This window comes from Desmodus rotundus, chromosome 6, assembly GCF_022682495.2.
Source record: "Desmodus rotundus isolate HL8 chromosome 6, HLdesRot8A.1, whole genome shotgun sequence".
Classification (NCBI taxonomy): domain Eukaryota; kingdom Metazoa; phylum Chordata; class Mammalia; order Chiroptera; family Phyllostomidae; genus Desmodus; species Desmodus rotundus.
The window spans coordinates 51,709,724-51,733,252 of NC_071392.1; the positions used below are offsets into that span (position 1 = coordinate 51,709,724).

The 23,529-nt window shown below is 37.8% G+C and overlaps 1 protein-coding gene across 2 annotated transcripts in view; it reads right to left on the bottom strand.

Moving 5' to 3' along the window:
• VPS41 (VPS41 subunit of HOPS complex) overlaps window positions 1-23,529 on the bottom strand; it is a 214,999-nt gene that overhangs the window by 157,238 nt on the left and 34,232 nt on the right. For both annotated transcript variants that reach the window (XM_024558322.4, XM_045193260.3), the window contains exon 4: window positions 18,097-18,174. In XM_024558322.4, the coding sequence (XP_024414090.1) occupies window positions 18,097-18,174 (78 nt within the window). The remainder of the gene's footprint in view (window positions 1-18,096; window positions 18,175-23,529) is intronic.

Here is a 23,529-nt window from a genome sequence, read left to right on the forward strand (position 1 = left end):
TCATGCCACCTTAAGCTATCGGTCCCCCAACAGTGAACCTTAAAAATCAATCTGCTAATGTATAATTTGTAAGGCTCCTCTAACAAATGGATAATTGATTCCTTCACAAATGTTGCATCCCCAAGGACACAGGGTGGAATGAATAAGAAACAGAAGATGGGATTTCATTTTCCTTTTCTCAGAGATCCACTAGTTAGCAATCCCAGCATCCACATGGCTGCCCATGCAGCTTCGTGCTTGCTCTTCAGTCACAGTTAGCAAGCAAGCTATACTTATAGTACATGCGTGAAAAGAAATGCCTGTTGTTCATACTTGGGAAGAGCTTATTTTACTGTTCCCTGATGATACACCCTAAGCAAGACCTCCATCAGGAGTTAAGAAATGGGTTTTCTACAAATCTACAAAACATTTATTTTCTCACTGACTTATTCTGTAGTCAGAAAGGCCTAACTTTTAACTATAAATTCTCAAATCTTCTCATTTGCTCTAAGATTTCACCTCTAGGTTCACATAAAATCCTTCTTTAAATTAAGATGGAATAAATTTATCAACAGGCAACCTTGAAGTTGGAGAACTTTTGTGAAGCTTTCTTGAAAGTCTCAAAATAGGAGTTTGGTAAAAGCAGAAGAAAAGATGTAAAGCTTCCAGCCAGTTCCTTGGGAGATCTGCTTAATGTTCCCCAGCCTCATATCCCCATCACCCCTGAAGTGGTTGTTGCCCATCCTTCCACTGCCAATTACTCTCCCTAGGGCTCAAGTAAGGGAACTCTTTCAGCCTTACTTTTTCTTTTTGGTTGAAATAATTTTTAATGTCTAAATACAAAAGTGAGCACTGGCTTTTTTCCCGTCTTTTAGATACAGACACAAGTCTAACAACCAAAATGTGCAGAGGAAGTAAGCTCCTGCTCTGTCCTCCTGGGTCCCCATCCTGTGGCTTAGCTGCTGCCAGCCCTCCCTCTTTTCCAATATACAGAGAAATTCACAGTGGCTGCTTTTATACTATAGCTGTAATGCATTTTGTATTTCATACAGTGTGCACATCAAAACAAAACAGCCAGGGGTACATCCTTCCCAATGGCCCCCACAATGAGGAGGAGATCTTCTGGTCAGGAGTCAATTTAGTGAAAGACATGGGATGGCCAGAGCTGGAGTAACCATCTGCGCTGCCACGCTCTGGTATCGGAGTGAGGACAGAAGTAGTAAGTCAGGGTATCTTAGAGGGCACATTTGCAAGTAGAGTCTGTCCATGACAAACGGGAAAATTCTCCCAACCAGGTTTAGATAGGTCAATGTGCCAAAGCTTAAAGAAAAAAAAAATCAGCGATTCAAACACTATGGAATTTCAAACTTCTCCCCCCAAGACAGGTCAAATACAGCAGTAACAATCTAGATCTTCCCAGGAAGTGAAGACAGAGCCCCTGGCATACCTCCTGAGAGCCCTGTGGTAGGCCCTAGAAGTATTTGCTGCTGATGCAGTTGCTGCTGTTGCTCCATCAACACTGTTTTCCAGGGCTGCCTTGTGGATTGGGACAACTTCCTCCATGATCCTGGTTCTTCCTATTGTCTTTGAGACTAAGAAGTTGCAAATCAGCCTGACTTTAACTGTCAGCCTGTGACAACTGACCCTGCTGTGATCATTGCTTTGTTCCAACATTCTCTTCCCCCAACAGGGATAATCACATTCTCTATTGTTGAACTTACTACAATGGGCTATATAAACACTGTTGAGAAAAAGAAATAATAAGGACCCTTTTCATCATTTATGGTCCTATAACAGAAGCTAAATACATCATTCTTACCTGACACAAACAAACAAAACTTTAAATGCCAAGTGAATATGATTAACAAATACTAAGGGAAGGCACTGGAAAACAAAACCCTGCAAGACAAGATGATGGACATACTCCTAGTCTGACTTCAAAGCAATATTAAATTATGGATATTTAATAAATGTGAAATTAAATAAACAAAAAATTAAAAAATCTTCAAATATGATAACGAAAGATAGACACGATAAACATATAATGAAGAACTGGTTCAGAATTAAAACAATATAGTGCAAAAGTCAACATAAAGTTTAAAATGACAGAGACAAAACTTAAGAGGCTATAAATGTCAGTTATTATCAGTAAAAACAAATATTGTATTGATTACCAGGAAGCTAGGTTGCTGGCTTTCACTTGAAAGTGAGAATACATAATGACCTTCACTTAAACAGTAAAGCTATTCAATTTTTGCACACCAGGGACAGATCATAAACATCCACTCCTCTGGAAAGGATCCCAATTTACTCTTTGCTGAATGACATACCCCCTCTTGTGTGTTCCTATATCACACTCTATCAGAGAACACCTGTTTCAGAACAGTAAGTCACTCTATTGTCTGCCTCTGGCACTTAACCTGAGCTCCTAGAGAGCAGAAATCTACTTTAAACCCAGCAGCTGGCACAAAAGGCTCAATGAAGCTGCCAAAAGAATGGGAACCACAGTCTTTCAGGGTCTGAGGCTTTGACCCAGAAAACAGGTAAGACAAACAAACAAATAAAAGCTCTGTAAGAAGACAACTAATTAAGAACAGACTACACAAAAACTGGAACAAGTTTGTTAAAATGGCATTTTCCTAAAAATGAATAAAGTTTAAAAAAATGGAAAAGCCTCAAACTACCTCCAATGGAAAGAGTTAACTTCTAACATGCCCCTCCTTTTTGGGGGGACCCAAGGTTTTCAATACTCAATATAAGGCTTGAATAGCTGAAGAAGAGTTCATTATCTACATATAGCAATTATTTAACAAAAGCCGATGTTTCTGCAGATGAAGGAATATGTTTTATCAGTAGCAATTTATTCCAACTTGAGAAATAATTAGGAAATTTAAAAGCTGCAAAGTCATTTACTTTCCATTCTGAATAAACAGGAGTAGTAGTAATATATGGAATAACTGCATGTAAATTACACTTAAAATTATGCACAATAAAGTGGCTGAATATACTTTATTCTACAACCATTGATCACCTATTATAAATTTATACTTTAAAAGCACATTACTTTCACAGAAATAGAAAAAAATCCTAAAATTCAAATGAAACTACAAAAGACTCTTAGTAGCCAAAGAAATCTTGAGAAAGAAAAAGCTAGAAGCATCATACTTCCTGATTTCAAACTATATTACAAAGCTACAGTAATCAAAACAGTGTGGCACTGACATAAAAACAGACACACAAACCAATGGAACAAAACTGAGAGCTTAGAAATAAACCCAAGCCTATGCAGTCAAGAATATTTGACAAGGGACCCAAAAATATTCAATGGGGAAAGGACAGTCTCCTTAATAAGGGGAAGGAAAACTGGATAGTCACATATCAAATAATGAAGCTGGACCCCTATCTTACACCATTCATGAAAATTTACTCAAAATGGATAAAAAACTTATCTTGGCAATGATTTTTTGCATACAAACCAAAAGCACCAGTAATAAAACCAAAAACAACAAATGACACTATATCATATTCAAAGCTTCTGAAAAAAAAATCAACAACAAAAAAAGGCAGCCTAAAGAATGAAGAAAGTATTTGCAAATCATATATATGATAAGAGATTAACTTCTAAGATAAATACGGAATTCATACAACTCAATATAATTCTCCCTCAGTACCCCTGGGAAATTGGTTCTAGGACCCTTGCTGATACCAAAATTTATGGGTGCTCAAGTCCCTTTTATAAAATGATTACAGTATTTGCATATAACCTATGCATATCCTCCCACATACTTTAAATCAGCTCTATATTATTTAAAATACCTAATACAGTGTAAATGTATGTAACTAGTTTTTATACTGTATTGTTTAGGAAATAATGACAAGAAAAAACAAAGGTTATGCGGAGGTTCAGACACAACCATCTGAGTAGTTAGGTACTCAGTGTATGTACATAGTAGTTAGGCCTATACAGTTGTAAGCCTAACTACATAGCACATATCAGCAACAACATAACTTTTTTCCCCCAAATATTCCCATCCATGGTTGGTTGAATCCATAGATATGAAACCCAAGGATACAGAGGGAACACAATAGCCAGAAAACAATCAATCTGATTTAAAAATGGGCAGAGGACTTGAATAGTTCTTCAAAGAAGACACAGAAATAGCCAACAGGTACACGAAAAGGCATTCAACATCATCAGTCAAAGGGAAATGCAAATCAAACCACAAAAAGCTTCACCTATTAAAATGGCTGTAATTAAAAAGATAAGAGATAATAAATGTAATAAAGATATGGAGAAAATGACATTGGTGCATTGTTGGTGGGAATGTAAATTGGACAGCCAATGTGAAAAACAGTATGGAGACTCCTAAAAAACTTAAAAATAGAACTACATTATGATTCAACAATCTCACTCCTGTATATTCAAAAGAAGTGAAATCAGCATTTCGAAGAGATATCTGCACTCATATACTCATTGCAACATTAATCACAATAGCCAAGACATGGAAATAACCTAAGCGTTCACAGGTGACTGGATAAAGAAAATGCGGTGTATGTATTTATGACAACACTGACAGATGTTGAAGGCATTACGCTAAGTGAAAGAAGGCAGAGAAACATAAATACTGTATAATCTCTCTTCCATGTGTAATCTAAAAATATTCAACTCATAGAAACATTGTAAAATGGTGACTGCAGGGGCTGGGGGTGGGTATATGGGGAGATGTTGATCAAAGCGCACAAATCTTTAGTTATAAGATGTACAGCATGGTGACTGTAGTTAATAACACTGTATGGTATATGTGAAAGTTGCTATAGGAGTAGAGCTTTAAAATTCTCACCATAACAATAACAACATCAAAATGGTAATTATGTGAGGTGAAGAATGTGTTAACTATAACCTTACTGTGGTAAACATTCTGAAGTATTGGAAGTGTAAGAAATCATCACTTGTATAACTTAAACTTATATAACATTATATACCAATTATATCTCAAGAAAGTTTAAAAAACAAAATAAAAAGCAATAGTGCTTTGAGAAGCTTTATGGTTCATCATAGCTTTCTGTTGGAGCTGCAAAATTAATATGAATATGAAATGATTACTTTAGGGTACAGAGTACACTGACTACATATATCTCCAGATAAACTTAATAAATATTATATAATTTCCACAAGAATACAGTTTGAGAGGAAAAAATTTAAGTATCTCTAATTAAGCCAATTTAACTTCCACTCGAATGATCAAAAAATAAAATTACCCTACAAGAAAATGAGTGCCCTTGATTTAAACTCTAACTAATATCTTGGAAATAATCTAACAGAAATAAAAGTTATTTGAGAATGGCAAGAATGGAAAGAAGTTTTAAGGAAGAGTTACCTTGTTTGAAAAGAAAACAATTTTGTCCATTCATCATGTCTTCACTATTTTAAGTTAACACTTGGGTTTAAGTTTTCTGCATTTATAAGCAAGTTTATTTATCAGTCTTTGCTATTCATTGAAAAAATTCCTAAATACTTTTTTCTTTTAACTTTAAAAAATATCCTCTAACAAGAGTTTTTAACCACCTCCCCCATAAGAGCACACTGAGTGGGATTCAGATGCTGTAAACTTACAAGGACCATTTGCGCAGCCTCATCTGACCCCTCAAACCCCAGGCTGCTGTCCCTGCCCACCACCCAAAACCCACAGCCCCTATGCACGGCTGACTCGTGAGAGGCTCAGACATTCATCCACTGCTGTGCATTGCCAGGATGGTACAACCTCAGCAGACGCAGGGGCATGGAACAGCCTTTCAGCCTGCAGAACGCTTATTAGATAATGTTCGTTTTCTAAATCCTAACAACCTTGAAAAACACAGGGAGGATTTGGAAGGGATTGCCTCCTAAGAAGCCGGCATACTGCTGATTCCTAGCACTGTTTCCTTTTGTTAAACTTCATCTTTTGCTTGTGCCTGCCACATCCCCGCAGAAAATGGTAGGAGGCTGGCTGCACACAATACGTAGTCAAGACAGTTATTCACAACTTGGGCACTGATTGAAATGGAGCTTCAATAAAAGGCTAAATCAGGTTTTTGGTCAACATTTCCTCCTTTATTCACATGCCAGGCACTGTGCTGGATGCCAGCACACACAGTGAAGATGGTAAATGTTGCCCGTATGAGGCTTGCATTCACAGAAACTGTTCATGTTTAAGAAAGTGACCTTCTGGGGATTCTGCCAATCTGCAGTTGTCCTCTGAAGAAAGATGAATGAATAGCTAATCAGAGTCAGAGCTCATTCTCCCCAGAGCTTGCAACGTCCACCTGCTTAACAGTTTGGGGTGGACATTTTGGAGAAATCTCCTGATGATACTTTGGATGGTTGTCTACAGTAATAAATTTTGGCAGGTGAGGAAAACTTTAGTAGGAACTTCTAAGTAAGTCAGCTTTAAGCAACAGCATAAGAAGCCAGCAAAGTTTCTCTTACTAGTATCTGTGCTAGAATTGCTAAGCTCCTGCCCACTACCAAACACTATGCCGTTGGTAGTTGTGATGCCATTGTAAATCAATCCATTTTACTACAAAACCATTGTTAGAAGAGTTTATGTATGTTCTGTGTATAAATGACCTGAAAAGAAATACAACTGAAAGTTTTCAAAAGTGAAATATAATGTGTGAGTATGATTAAAATTATTTGTTTTTAAACTGAGTCATATTTTCCTTGCTCAGACAAGTATCCAAAAGAGATACAAAAGAAGGGGTGATTTTAAAAAAAGGAAAGCAGATGGGGAGACGAGGCATACAACTGTAATTGAATAACAATAAAAATTAATAAAAAATAAAAAATTAAAAAAAAAGGAAAGCAGAGTTATCAGAGAAAGCCAAGTCATTGGAGTATTGCAAGGAAATAGTGCAGAAGAGAAATTTACTACTAAATGCATTTAATAAAAGAGGAACTAAAATTACCAAAACTCCTACATGATACAAAGAGCATTAAGTAAAACATGGACCAAAAAAAAGGCTTGCTCTCAAGGTATTGTGTGTACAGTGTGATCCTAGCACTTGGTAATACTTCTATTTTAGAATTTGACATCTTATATTACCGATCATTGTTTGCATGACTAGCTCTACAACTAATTAGAGCTGAGAACAGGGGGCTGCATTTAATTATTTTTTATATCCCTTGCACATCCTTACAAAGTGTTTGCTGAATGAGTAAGAAGCAAACTCCTGAATGAATATGAAATACATACTCTCCTGTTTAATGTCATCAAGGAAGGTGTCACAAAGCAGGTGGGACACTGGGCATTTCCATAGGCAAAGATGGGAAAGCACATTCTAACAAGAGCAAAAGAACAAAGCCTGGGCACACTATAGGCCACAATGTGGAGAGGACTATAGCCCAGGCAGTTGAAGCTTTGAGGGCCGCAAAGAAGAGCTTTGTTTTATTCCACAGGCATCAAGGAGGCACTCAAGTGTTTTCCGTCAGGGAGTAACAAAATCCCAGCACTGCTTTGGGAAGATTACTTGGGCAGTTATGTGAAGGATGGATTAAGAGAGACAAGAGGTGGGGAGATCAGTTGGGTTTCACTGCAATAACCCTGGTGACATTCAATAGAGACTTGAACAAGGAGGTGGGGGGACTGGCAATAAAAAAATGAGCAAAATAAAGAAAGAGTTAAGAAAAGAATCTAGAGAATATACAGGGAATAATGGAGGATATAAACATCACAGAGATGGAAGTAAACACTGTGGAGTAAAGAGAATGGGGCTTTCAGATTGGTGATATTCATCAGAAGCCTGGAATACCCTACTCTTCTTTTCAGTTAGGCACAGACTGGCTTTTCTTGGCTACAGTACTTAGATTAACAACAATAACAACAACAACAACAACAAGAAAAACCTTTATTTGCCCTGGCAGGGTACCTCAGTTGAAAAGAGCTCTGTCCTGATACACCAAGGTTGTAGGTTGAACCCCTGGTCAGGGCACATATAAGAATAGACCAATGAATTCATAGATGAGTGGAACAAAATCTGTCTCTCTGTCTGTCTGTCTCTCTCTCCCCTCTTCCTCTCTAAAATCAATAAAAAATAAGTGAAGATGAAAATAAACCTTTACTTTGGCCCACTAGACCCCACTGGTAAAGAAATAAGGACTTAGGAAAGGTAGACCGTCTAGTTAAAAGGCAGGACCTTGTTGGGAGCAGTTTAGTGCTGTCAGCCCAGGGAGCCAGGACTCAGCAGAAAAGGCACAGTGCAGTCCCTTCTGTCTCAATGGTAGTCACAACACAGACACTGCCATGCATGATGCAACCCAACCTGACTATATAATTAAAACACTGATATGTTAATACCCAAACATGGGTTTGGCTGAAAGGTGATACAGTGAGTAAGGTGTCCTCTGCAGTTGGTCATGCTGCCAAGATTCCTAGTCTACAAAATTCTAACACTACAATTCCAAACAACAAAATTCTTTTTTTCCCGGAGAACACTGCCCCAAAGTATGTAATTTTTTTCTGAGGTAATGCAACAAAAATGGGATTGTCACCCCAGAAATGTATAACTAGGAAAAGTATAATTAGCATATTATTCTTCTTCAAAATTAAGTCTTTAATGTTACTCATTAGACTATCCAAGTCCTAAGCATCTGCTACGCCACACCTTTAAGGACAAACTTCATGAACAAATTCAGCTCAAGAAAGCCAAACATGGCGCAAATCCATGATGACCGCAAAGGTATGTGAACATCTCAGCAGAGCCCAGAGGTATCCTTGCTTAATTTCTCAATAGACAAGGTACTATCAATGATAAAGGAAAAATCTGTTACTCCTAACAGATTTTTTTCTCACTTTTATTTATAACTTAATAATAGAAGCAGCATTGCTAATACATTATATTTACCTAAAACTATTTGAGAAAGTAAAGCCTTTATGTTTTCACAGGTGAGGAAAAAAATCACTTATCTAAAAAGGGTAATCCAGATACTTTAAATACAGACTAAGATGAAATTATTAATCAAATAGAAAATGCCCAACTTGTTTTTCAGACATAACATGAAGACAATTTAAAAAGTCACAAATTCAGCCCTGGCTGGTGTGGCTCAGTGGACTGAGCGCAGGCCACTGAACCACAGGGTTGCCGGTTCAATTCCCAGTTATGGCATACGCCTGGGTTGAGGGCCAGGTCCCCAGTAGGGGGCGTGCAAGGGGCAACCACACATTGCTGTTTCTTTCCCTCTCTTTATCCCTCCTCTCCAACCCCTGGCTCTGGACCACACCCTGCCAACTCCAGGACCTGGCCCACCACTATCTGCTGGGCTTACTGCCCTGTTCTTCTTCTCCCCAATCATCCCATCAGCGCTTCTCTTTCTACATCCATCCAGTGTAGCTGAATTTCTAGTAATGCAACTTAGTCAGGACCTAGTAGGGCAACGGAAAGAAAATGGGGAATCAGTAGGTTCAGGGGGTTGCAAATTTTTGTACAATTATTTTCCAGGCAAGGCAAGAATAAATTCTTCTCCTTGCAGTACTGTCAGGATTGAGGAAGGCTGAAGACTTAAATGTAAAAAGCAAAACTAAAACTTTTGGAAGAAAATACAGAAGAATACCTAAAAAATACAAACCACAAATGACAGGATTGGTATTCAGATAACAAATTTTCTGAACTGAAAATACTATAAATGAGGAATTAAAAGATGTAGACTAGAAGACACCAGACACTCTTGCAACAAGGAGCTTCGTCCAGACTATAGGCACCCTCTGCCACTGCAGGACAGCGTCAAGTCCCTGGCTCACCATGGTCCATTTTCTGGTATTGATCATACTTTTAAATGTTCCTCCAAACTGACATGTGTGAAATGGTATCTTACCGTTAATAAATTCACACTTCCCTGATTAATCCTTGATTACTAGAGAAATTGAGCATCTTTTTATGTGGATATTGGAAACATTTCAAGGTTTCCCATCTGAGAACTTCCTGTTTACCCTGTTTGCCTAGTTTCTTTGTGGGTTGTTTGTGTTTTCCTTATCAACCTGTAAGAGTTTTTATAGAAGTTAATATTTTTAACAAAAATACATACACTGTTAAAGTTGCTACAAACACCATATGATTATAGCTTTTGTAGAACTCAAAGAGTCAAACAAGTAAATAAACAAAAACAATGAAGTTCAGATTTAAAGTACTAATTTAGTATGAAAATGGACGCTATCCTAAAAGGAAATCATCAGTGCTTCATTTAATAATAGAAGATTTATTTGCAAGTGTTAAATTTGACTTGCTGGTGATTTCTGATTTTAAACCATCACATGCACCACCCTGATCATTGTTACCATTTTTTTTAATACACAATCAACTCTTTGATTACAGATCAATGTAGAACTTTACACATATACTAACAAAATATACAAACTAACAATTCTCAAAAGAATAAATGGCCTCATTAGTAATCAGAAAAATACAAATTAAATAAAAAATTCCATTTTCTAGAAATTTAAGTGGCAAAGAATTTTTGAATGATAAAAGCCAATGCTGGTGACAAAATACAGTGACATTCTCTTATTGTGCTGATGGGAATACAATTTGGTATAACCTGAAGTACAGTGAAATGCAGCTATCTGCACCAAACCTTATACATGTTAATAGTGCCTGACCTAGTGATTTCACCTCAAAGTACTTGCCAAAATAAATAATGAGTCACAATATTCCCCAGCCCACCCACGGATGTCCATCTCAATATTGTACCTAGATTTAGCATCATTCATTAAGTGTACGTGCATTAAGGGCACTGGAAAGTTGGTTCCTGGACAGCTCCAGGCTGTAACAGACCTGCTTTTTTAAAGAAAATGATTCTATATAAGTAGAGTGGGGCTCACCCCCTGCCCTTAATTCCACTCCTAACTCAAGTCTAACCAAAGTATTCTATCAAAGGACGTACAGCTTCAGGTAGAAGTACACAAACCAACCGGGCTCATCAAATCTTGCTTGCAGTTTTTTACCAGTTACTGAAGAAGAAGTCCTTTTATGTTTATGAAGAATACGGGCAACGGAAAGAAAATGGGGAATCAGTAGGTTCCCATTTTCTAGTGCTGTGACATCAGTCTTGGACTGTTGGCTAACCATAATGCCTACCAAGTGAAAAAAGTCTATCCCAGAGATGGGGACTCAGACACTATCTGAGCCTTGAAGCCCCACTTCACCTTGACACAACAGAAGACAATAAATCCTACTGCCTGAGTTGAATTTTGGTCACTAAGCAATCAAAGTGCCCTAATAAATTTATTTTTTCCATGAAGTAAAATGGAATTAAATTTTTAGACTAACTCACAAGACATTTATTCTCTTACCTACAACAAAGTTCCCGTAAGACTGTCAGCTGATTTCTCCAAAGAAATTTTGCAGGCTACAAGGGATTGGCAAGAACTATTCAAAGTCATGAAAAACAGAGACCTACAGCCAACATTCCTCTGCCCAGCAAAGATACCATTTAGAATCAAAGGGTAGATAAAGAGCTTCCCAGAAAAGAGAAAACTAAAGGAGTTCATCATCACCAGACCATTATTATATGAAAGGTTAATGGGACATATCTAAGGAAAAGATCAAAACTGTAAACAATAAAATGGCAATGAACACTTATCTATCAACAATACAATCTAAAAAATAAACAAAGCAAACAAGAAGAACAGAGACAGAATCACGGATACAGAGAACATTTTGATGTTTGCTAGATGGGCGAGGTTATGAGGGAATTGTGAAGAGAAGAGGATTAAGAAGTAAAAATACATAGTTATAAAATAGCCACACGAGAAGGTAAAGTACAGAATTGGAAATGGAGTAGCTAAAGACCCTATCCAGGACCCACGGATATGACAATGGTGTGGGACTGCTTGAGGGATTTGTGGGTACTGGGTAGAGGGGAACAAGGGGAAATAATTGGGACAACTGTAATAACATAATCAATAAGATATAATTAAAAAAGATGTTGATAAATCCCAAAACCAGATAAAGACATACAAAGAATGAAAACTTCAGGCCAATATTACTGATGAACATAGACGCAAATCCTCAACAAAATATTGGCAAACTGCAATATGTTAAAAAGATCGTACACCATGATCAAGTGGGATTCATCCCACGGATGCAAGGATGGTACAATATTCACAATTCAGTAAATGTAATACATCACATAAACAAAAGCAAAGACAAAAATACAATGATCATATAAATACATGAGGAAAAAGAATTTGATAAGGTATAGCATCCATTTATGATAAAAACACTTAGCAAAGTGGGAATATAGGGAGCATTCCTCAACATAATAAAGGCCATATATGAGAGACCTACAGCCAACATCATACTCAATGTACAAAAACTTAGAGCTATCCCACTAAGATCAGGAACAATACAAGGATTCCCGCTTTCCCCACTCCTATTCAAAATAGTTCTGGATGTCCTAGCCACGGCAATCAGATAAGAAAAAGAAATAAAAGGCATCCAAATTGAAGAGGAGGAGGCAAAACTGTCATTGTTTGCAGATGACATGATAGTGTACACAGAAAATCCTATAGACTCCACCAAAAACTACTCGACCTAATAAGTGAATTTGGCAAAACAGCTGGATACAAAGTCAATACTCAGAAATCAAAGGCATTTTTGTATACCCACAATGAAACATCAGAAACTGAAATCAGGAAAAAAAAATCCCATTTCATATAGCAACAACAAAAATAAAGTACCTAGGAATAAATCTAACCAAGGAGGTAAAAGACCTGTTCTCAGAAAACTACACAACACTGAAGAAAGAAATTAAGGAAGACACAAACAAATGGAAGCATGTACCATGCTCATGGATTGGAAGAATTAACATCATCAAAATGGCCATACTACCCGAAGCAATTTATATATTCAAGGCAATCCCTATTAAAGTGCCAATGACATATTTCACAGATATAGAACAAACATTTCAGAAATTCATATGGAACCATAAATGACCCCGAATGGCTGCAGCAATTTTGAGAAAGAAGAACAAAGCAGGAGGGATCACAATACCTGATATCAAACTATATCACAAGGTCACTGTAATCAAAACAGCCTGGTACTGCCATAAGAACAAACACACAGACCAATGGAACAGAACAGAGAGACCAGAAATAAACCCAAGTCTTTAAGGTCAATTAAAATTTGACAAAAGGGGCAGAAGCATAAAATGGAGTAAAAACAGCCTCTTCAACAAATGGTGTTGGGAGATCTGGACAGCTACAAGCAAAAAAATGAAATTCAATCACCAACTTACACCATACACAAAAATAAATTCAAGGTGGATAAAAGACTTAAATATAAGTCATGACACCATAAAGGTCCTTCAGGAGAACATCGGCAGAAAAATCTCAGACATTCTACGCAGCAACATCTTCACTGATATATCTCCTAAAGCAAGGGACATAAAGGAAAGAATAAACAAATGGGACCTCATCAAATTAAAAACTTTCTGCATGGCTGAAGAAAACAGCATTAAAATGAAGAGAACCAACCATATGGGAAAACATATTTGCCAATGACACCTCGGACAAGGGTTTGATCTCCAAAATATATAAAGAACTCACACGACTCCACTCCAGGAAGACAAACAACCCAATTAAGAAATGGGCCAAAAACTTGAAAACAATTCTCTAAGGAAGACATACAGAGGGCCCAGGGGCATATGAAAATATGCTCAGCATCACTAGCCATCAGAGAGATGCAAATTAAAATCACAATGAGATACCACTTCATACGAGTGAAAGGGGCCATCATAAACAATTCAACAAACAGGTGTTGGAGAGGACGTGGAGAAAACGGGACCCTAGTACAATGTTGGCAGGAATGCAGACTGGTGCAGCCACTGTGGAAAACAGTATGGAATTTCCTCAGAAAACTAAAAATGGAATTGCCTTTTGACCTGTCAATTTCACTGCTTGGATTATACCCTAAAAACCCTGAAACACCAATCCAAAAAACCTATGCACTCCAATGTTCACAGCAGCACAATTTAAAATAGCCAAGTACTAGAAGCAAACTAAGTGCCCATCAGTAAATGAATGGGTCAAAAAACCATGGTACATTTACACAACAGAATACTATGCAGCAAAGAGAAAGGAGCTCCTACCCTTTGCAACAGTATGGATAGAACTGGAGAGCATTATGCTAAGTAAAATAAGCCAGGGGGTGAGGGACAAATACCATATCGTCTCACCTTTAACTGGAACATAATCAACAGAAGTAAAAAACAAGCAAAATATAATCAGAGACATTGAAATTAAGAACAATCTGACAGTAACCAGAGGGGAAGTGGGAGGGGATAATGGGAAGAAGGGTTTTCAGAACAACTATAATGGACACATGGACAAAACCAAGGGGGGCGGGGTGGAAGCAAGGGAGAGAAGTGGGTTTGGCTGGGGTGGGGGGGTAGTTGTTAGTGGGGAAATGCAGACAACTGTAACTGAACAACAATAAAATAATTTAAGAAAAAGATAATGGTAATATTCATAAAATTCTCTCACTGCTCATGTAAGCTAAACTTTTGGTATTTTCTCCAACTATAGTTCATTGGTCAGAAATAAGGGAAATAATTAAAAATTTTAAAAGACAGATTTTTTTCTTCTGATTTATGACTTATGAAGGCCAAAGAAGCCAGTAATTGAATAATCTAGAATAGATCCCACTCTGTACAGCAGGGGTGCCAAACTCATTTTCACCGGGGGCCACATCAGCCTCACAGTTGTCTTCAAAGGGCCGAATGTAATTATAGGACTGTATAAATACTCCTTAACAGTTAAGTGAGAGCTTGGCACTGCCGCCAGGTAGAAACAAGGTGCTGGGCCTGATAAAACATGGTGGAGGGCCACATTTGGCCCTTGGGCCCTGTGTTTGCCACCTGTGCTGTACAGTGTCATATAAAATGTCAAGCTCCTTAAGAATACCCGACAGTTTAAAGTTACTGACATGCAAATAACCTAAGTATTTTGATATGTAAACATCACCTCTGGGAACACATTAATCTGTGTTTTTTCCATAGTCTCTTTTATTATTATTACTTTTAACAGCATTGAGATGTAATTGGCATATAATAAACTGCAGATATTTAAAGTTTAAATTTGATAAGTTTTAACACACATATACACTTGTAAAACTTTGTCACATTTTTAACAGCCTTGAAAATCTCATGCCACTGTATGGTCCTTCCATGCCATCCTCTGCCCATCTCTAGGCAACCATGATCATTCGACCATATACATTTGTCTGCATTTTCTAGAATTGTATAAAATTCAACCACACAATATATACCCTTTTCAGTCTGGCTTCGGTCACTTAACATAAAAGATGCATCCATGTTAGAGTATTTATCAAAAGTTCATTCTTTTTTATTGGTGAGTAGAATGCCACCGTATGGATATACCACATTTTGTTTACCCATTGACCTGTACATGGGCATATAGGTTGTTTCTACTTTGGGACTATAATAAATAGCACCGATATAAATATTCATGTAGAAGTCTTTGTATGAGTATATGCTTTCACTTCGTAAGGATGGGATGGCTAGGTCATACTTTAGGTGTGTGTTTAATGTTTTAAAAAACTGTTAAGCTGTTTTCCAAAGTGGTTATATCATTTTACACTTCCACCACCAGTCTGTGAGAGTTCCACAATCTCCACATCCTGGCCAACACTTGGTATGGTCAGTCTTTTTAAAAATCATCTGGGAAAACTTTTTAAAATAGAGATTCTACAATGCCCTCACCCTCTGCCAAAGAAAACACTATTGGTTGGGGAGGATTTTGGACAATTGCTTCATGACTTTTACTACTGGAATCAAAACTATAAAAGCTGTGAATGGGATAAAGAAATAAATAATGTTATGCAAATAGAAGTTATTATTATTTTATCTAATTTTATTTTGTTTAAATTATTTTCAACTAGATGTGAAAACTAAAGTCAGGGGCATTTATTCATTCATTTCCCCACCTCCATTATAGGGTTACCTATTTCACTCTAGTTGTGTTTCTAATGAAGAAAAAAAAGTTCTCTATATGGTGATCATTACCTTCAAAGAAAATTAGCAAATTCAAATCATAACAGTGTGTTTAGAATTGAAAGGAGCCCTTTTAAGAGGAATAATACAGAGCCCCACAAAGCAATTAAAACATCAGAGACAGGAAAATAAAATAATAAAGGAAAAAACTCATCAGAGATGAGAAGGTAAAGATTAAGCCTCCTTTCAAAAGATAATGTCAATCTAAAGCTGCTCATCTCAAAGTCAAATATCTAATATGGTAACACTCATGAAGAAGTCTGGGCTTCACGTAATGCCTACAGTAGACTATCAAATTCTTAAGGTAAACACATAAACAAAACAGCACCAAACCACCTTCCTCTCCTGCTAAAAAAAAAAAAAAAAAAGTGCAAAGCTAAAGAGAACTTAGTTTTCAAAGATGTCATGTAAGCAGGAGACAAAAAAAGAACTGAAAAAAGGTGTGGAAAAATTTAAGGATGATATCATAGGTTACCTGAAAAAGGATGAAAGATATACTTGACATTAAATTGACATCGGAGAAGATTTAACTTAAGGTATATACTAAGTAGACACAAGGACTGACTAAATAAATAAATGAGAGAACAAATACATGAATAAACTGTACAGTATTTATTTTTTCTTTTGTCTTTGGGCAATGGAACCAGCAGTGTATGCCCGATGAACCTTAGCAATCAAACACTGCAATCGCTATACTTTATTAAAAAGACATTAGAAGCATAGTGTCACATAATCACGCAACTAGAGCGGGAAATTTAAGAGATCATACAGGCAAGTTTTTTTTAAAGGTGAGGAGATATGACTAACACCACAAAAGAGAGCTCTACCCAGCACCAGCTCCCTGTTTTAACGGATGGCAATTCAAAGACTAAGTGCTTAAGTCATCAAGTTGGGTGCCCAATGTCCAGGAGTAGATGAGGGAGGGCCAAAAGTATTTTCCTCGTGCCTAAAAGGGATGCTAAAGCAAAATAAAAACCCCATAATGTTCCTGGTATATCAGTATATTTAGAGCACATAAATCCCTCTCTGGATTATTCCAAAGATTCTGTCATTATTCAGTCACTCTGTTTCCTTTTTAAGCAAAACAAACAAACAAACAAACAAACAAAAAAACAATCTTTTTCCTTTCATATACAATATGTCAACTTTGGAAACTACTGTCTCCTTTTTAAACTACATCAATACCTTATGATGGATCTTTCAACACGTACTAATGCTTTCTTTAAAAAAGTATTATCTGTTCCCCAAAATGACCACCTTTTCACCCCAAATGTTCACATTCATACAATCATGCATGATACTTGAAAGATACAACCATTGATACTTTAAAGGTACATCTTAAACACCAAAGTCAAGCTTCAAAATCAACATTTCCTTCCTCCTTAATGATTCCAAATCACAATTAAAAAAATTAAAAAGCCTGAATCTTTGCTTTCAATTAGTATAACTGACATAAAATATTAGCTTTCTATGTTCAGAAGAGAAAAAATGAACCAGCAAGGTGATCAACTGATTTTCTATTACATTTGGCAAGTGGATGAGACGGAAATGACAGGTACGTACATACAAATGACGCCAGCGATCAAATGAGGGGGGTTCATACTTTTAAGGATTCCACATACCCTGAGTATGTAAATTACTACCACTGTTCACTAATGGTTTTTTTCTTTTAATAACATTTCACCTAAACATTCTACAGCATTATAATTTAAAAAGAACACACAAAAGTATTTTAAATGCTCCACTTAAATCCAAATGCATGACTCTAATTAAGAATTGCAATTAAATGGATTTATAAGAGTAGATTTTTTAATGAAATTTGTATATAAAAAAAATCAGTAAAAATACATAATATATACATGTAAGACTTCTAAGTTCACCTTTAAAATTTTTAAGACCTGCTATAACACTTAAGAGTTGTATACGATATATAACTATATATATAGTACATGTTCTTAGCACTCTGCTTTAATTGATAAAGATCCTTTAGGCTATTAAAACAAATTGCTAATATTCTAAAGCACAAATTTTTGCATAATATTTAGCTCACACATTATTTTATACTGTATACTTACTACATCAAACTTCTGAGTGATGTTCCCCTGGACATCAAGTAAATAAACCTTGCCGTAATGTGTGCCCAGTGCCAAAAACTGTAAGAAGAACAGAGGGATCGGTTTACTAATGTACCATTAACACACAATTACTAATAAAACCATTTGCAAAGTCAGGAATCTCTATGCATAAGTGATCTATAATGCCTTAGAAGACATGCAATCCTTGGAGATGATCCATTTCTAGCTTCAGGGAAATAACAGAACAGGGCCTACTTTATCGTTATAGTGCAAGCTAAACTGTCAGAACGACTCATGAGGACCCTCATCTACTGACATCTAATAGTGTGTATGTGGTCTGTACACAAAAGACTGAGGCAGCAAATTAAAATGAAGCTGTGAAAACATGACCAACCTAAGGTTGAACTCAAAAGTCAGAAGGGAATGATTAAGCAACTCACCTTAATTTTGGCAAATGTGTAAATTTGTGCTATCATTAAAATTCAACACATATATGCAAACAACATAGTAGTATTTTTTAGAAAGAAAAATCTATGCCATATCAAGAAATGAACAATATTCAGATATACTTAGACAATCAGTTAGCATTAGAATGCCTCTATAAGTTAATGTAATAGTGAGTGTAAATTTTTATATTCTAATGCAAAAAATCCTTTTCTGTCCCAAAATAACTGGCGAGCTACATATTCATTTTATGGTATGAAGCTAGTTCAGCACTCCCATGATTCTTTTAATTCTCTGAACTAACCTAAACAAACCAGAAGAAACTTTAGATCATGAAATATGACATGAGATTTTTCTTCCTTTTTTATTTCTTTATGCATTACCCAAATAGTTTTTAATTCTCTGGATTTCACTGCATGTAAGCATGCTTCATTGCAACCTATAATGAAACGCTCAAATTTACATGCACTACTAAGCATTTCAGTCAAGCAGCACAATCTTTAAAAAATAACCTTATAGAAAGTCAAGATTTAAAAAGATTTATCAAGATGGAATTGCTTAAAATTAAGTTTCAGTTGAGGCACTTAAAATATAAAGCTACATTAAAAAGGATTCACAAAAAGGGAAAGAAGAGGTTCATTGGAAATTCAAGCCCAGCAATGCCTTTCACTCCTGCAAGGTTGCCTTTTTTCAAGAAGAAAAAAGTCCCCTGGGTAAAAAATCAATACTGGTTAATAAAACATCAGGTGTGCAGACATAACTAGGTATGACGATTCTGCTGCACAATCCTTCCTGGATGCACCAGGTGCCATGGCGATTACTCATCCGCGGCAGACAGCAAACCTGGTGAAAACAGGATGCCTGGGCCCTGGAAAGGGAAGGGGCAAGCTATAATTCTGGGGGGAAATTAGTTTGAATATATAAACCAAACCAGGATGCTTTCACCAAAGCAAAAGAACATTATAATCAGAAACACAGGACTCAGATGGTTGTAATTTTTTCTCTACAGTGACACTGACAATATTTCAATTAAAAAAAATCACTTAGCACTAACTAAAAACAAACAGTACTTCACCTCATTATACTCCAAGTACTCGATAGTATTGATTCTCCTCATAAATACTGCATTTAGTTTATTAGAAAACTAAGGAGAATTGGATCCCTCAAATGTCTTACTACTAGATCATCTCTGACACCTCTGTGAAGGCCGTATTTGAACTTCCAATTATACTTTACTTTATTAAAGTTTTAAAGGTTCTATGTAAGGTACATTAATTCCTTTTCTTTTTCTTTTGTCAAAATTACTAACTTAATCCATTTAAGATAGGAAACATAAAATCATTATTTTGATTTTATAGTTTTAACCTAAAACTATAATTACTTTAGAATCGTTTTTGAAAAATACAGTGCTTTTGACAAACTACCTTTTGTTTACAAAAATATTTCATCACTTAAATTACTGCTATTCCCGTTAGAAATAACTGTATATGCTTAAAAAAATAACAAGTTTGATAAGCCAATGGAGGTCTTCAAAAATTTACTTAACTACGAAAATTATTAATGAGTCACACATTTGCTAATACTTTTGACCACTTAAATACAACAACGAAAAAGCAAAATTGTCCACAAATCACAAATGTAAATACAAATTATTTAAATGTGATTACCCTTCCAGTCATTAAAATTCTTGCATTTTTGTAACTATTAATTTTTTTTTTAACATGAGAGCACTTACAATCCAGGATGGGCAAAGAATAAATATAACCCCTTAATTAGCCCCTTGCACATTTAATTACAGAAACTTGACTAATTTTACAAACAATCAGATTGGGCATCTAATCCTTCTGAACCATCCCCTAGCATAACTGCTTTTACTTTGAATAACTGGGCTTTTTGTACATAAACAAGTGGAAATAATAAGCAATTCTTTGGATACCACAGAGGAAACAAGAAGTAGCACATTTCAAATGTGCTCAGCTATATACTAACATCTATGTTTAACATAGCATTTTCCAAAGCAGGGAGTACCTTTAAATACGTAAGTAGAAATAAGTCTGAGAGTTTATGTGATTTCCCTAGAAATGTCAATGAACAGCAGAGCTAGGGCCAGAATTAAAAGATAAAATACTCTCCACTGGACCAGAAACCTCATAAAAAAACAAACAAACAAACAAAAAACAAACACATGGGACTCAGACCAAAGTGCGTGATCTAAAAGTTAGCACAGATTACACTTCCAGTAGTCATGCTCCTTGGCAAGTTGGTTTAAGTATGGTGATAATAAAGTGTAATCTGAACAGGTACACTTTGTTCTCTATTTAATCCATTCAATAGTTCATTCAACACATAAAACACAGAAGTGACTGGCTTGTAATAGAGGGCTCAGGAGTGATCACTGGGGAGCTGGGGAAACCTCAATCCAGTGGAGAAACCCTGAGGCGGCATGAGAGTCTGCACTTCCCCAGAGATGAGGCAGGGGTCGCAGAGGAGGTTGCCCAAGGCAACAGTGAACAACCAACAAGGCCCCAGTGGCCCCAGTGTAATGCCCAAATCTGGGCTGAGACTCTTGCACCCCTGCACATGGCTGGGAAACTCCTACCATCTTCTAGATCTTGATGGCCAGAGGGGCAAAGACACTGTGCAGACTGATACTCATGGTGGGTATTGACCTGGAATTGTTTGGTATCTGGACACTCCCACAGCATGTGGGATCTGGGGGAAAAGACTTAAATAACAGTGGGCATGCAGAAGCTTCCTGTCTTCCTTCCTCGCCCCTTGCTCTTCATCACATTGGGGCAGGGAGTGTTCAGAGGACCCTACGGGATGCCGGGCCCAGCTCACAGCTCTTGCCTTGCCCTGCTCACTGGGTCTGGAGCAGGTCTGTAGGCAGGACATGCACCTCACCAGCAGCAGGCAAGCGGGACACTGTGACACTGCATGGGACACAGGTCCTGGTCTGCTTCCACACAGACACACATGCCAGAAAAGTTCTTCAGCCCCAGGGGCTCAAGCAGCCTTGGACACTGAAGCCCAGTGACTGAGCCCCTACCACAACCAGCTATAGTGACCTGGCAGTGCACTCCAGGCCCCAGGTGAGAGAGAGAAGCTGTGGGTGGTGATGGCGACACGGAAACCCCCGTTTGCACATCAGAGAGAGCCATATGGAGACCCATTCATGTAGCCGCCTTGGGCTCCAAAAGTATCAGATAAGAATGGAGAGGAACTTCGGGGCAGGAGTTTAGATTTCAGTCTTTTTGAGAACATGAGGAATTTTGTGTTTTGCAGTAGAGAATGGCTAGGATCAGGGGAGGCTACAGCTCCCTCACACTATGCATCCTGTTAATAAAACCCTTTTTCCTTCCCCACTAATCTCTGTTTTATTGTTGTGTAAGGTGGCAGGCAGCCACATTCCAAAGTACCCTGTAACAGAACTGGACACACTTAGATGGGACAAAGCGAACTGTAAGCCTGATCCAGCCACCTATGGTAGACCGACCCCAGGAGCACAGCTGTGGGGATTTCCCAATTTAAGGAAACTTCCCTGCACCCCCACTCAAGGTGCCAATCACTGGGAATGCCAGGATGATAGAAGGAAAACAGTTTGGGGGAGGAAAGGGACCCCAAGACCGGGTGAACTGTACTGGCATGCACACTGGGGGTTGGGCACAGTGCCACATGCATCCAGTTAGAGCTATGTGGGGTACCACTTGGCAGGCCACCTCTGCCATGCGGGCTGCAGGTCACATGGGGGTTGTGCCAGTTGGGCTGTGTCATGTAGGTGCACCGCCATATAGGGTGTGCCACCTGGGTTTCGCTTCCATTTTGGCTCCAGGCACCCTGGTGGGCTACACCCACCATTTGGGCTATTTGCCTGTTTTCTCTACAACTGGAATTTGATGGAAACAGCTCTGGTTCTGGGGCTATGAACTGGGGTCTGTGAGAGACCATCTGAGTTCACAACTGGGATCCAACTGGGATCATCTGAGCTCTGGAGGCCATGAACCAATGTCCAATGGGGGCTTCTCTGGAAGCCATAACCTGGGCTCTGGTCAAGGACTACCCATGCATTAGGAAGCTACTGAGGAAACAGGTCTAGAAAACAGAGAGACTCTAAGAAGGGGTGAGGATCACCCAAGCATTTGGGGGGCACCATTCAGAGGCCACTATTTGTTCCAGCCCCACACACAGGTCCCCAGGAAAGCCATGTGGCTAGGACTGGGTGAGGATCACCAGAGTTTTAAGGGGCCACAATTTGCAGACCTGGTTGGCAGAAGATGAGACCCCAAAACCTGCTTGTGAAATGAAGTTGTGGGTTCAAGTTCTGCTTCCATGTTCCCAGTTTGCCTGGTGTCTCATTGGCTTCATAATTATGGGTCTGTACACCTGGGTCAATAAAGGCTATTCTGTTTTGGCTACTGGAGTGAGCCCACTGGGCAGATTTTCAGTGACTGGACTATGTACAGTCATCATCCAACGTGTAAGGAGGAGCTGGATTTCTATTGCAACACTGTTTGGCCTATGTACACTTTGGACTATAGGGAGAAATGGTACTATGGGGAGAAATGGGAACCATTTATGGTTCCCTACATTGTTACACCATCTTGGAGTGGAGTGCTATTGTCAATGGTTAGGAAAGTGGGACAAGATCCAGTATATTCAGGCATTCAGGTCACTGCACAATAGGATTCTTGTAGAGTCTGTTTTGCAAGAAATTACAAGATCTGCTTGCAGGCCTAAGGACTTACAGCTGCCTGATATAGAGTTAAAGCATGGTCCTTCCCATTGTTAAAAAGGATAAGGACTGAAAGTGAGTTATGGTTATTTTTGAATGAGTATAAGGTATATAGAAAGTTGAAGGTTTGTAAGGTTGATCAAAGTTTGGTAGAAAAGTTGCAAAGGTTACAGATTATGAAAGTTGCAGAAAGTTAGCAAAGGCCTGTGAAAGTTGTAAAGGTATACAGAAGGTCCATGAAAGTTGCAGAAGGTGTG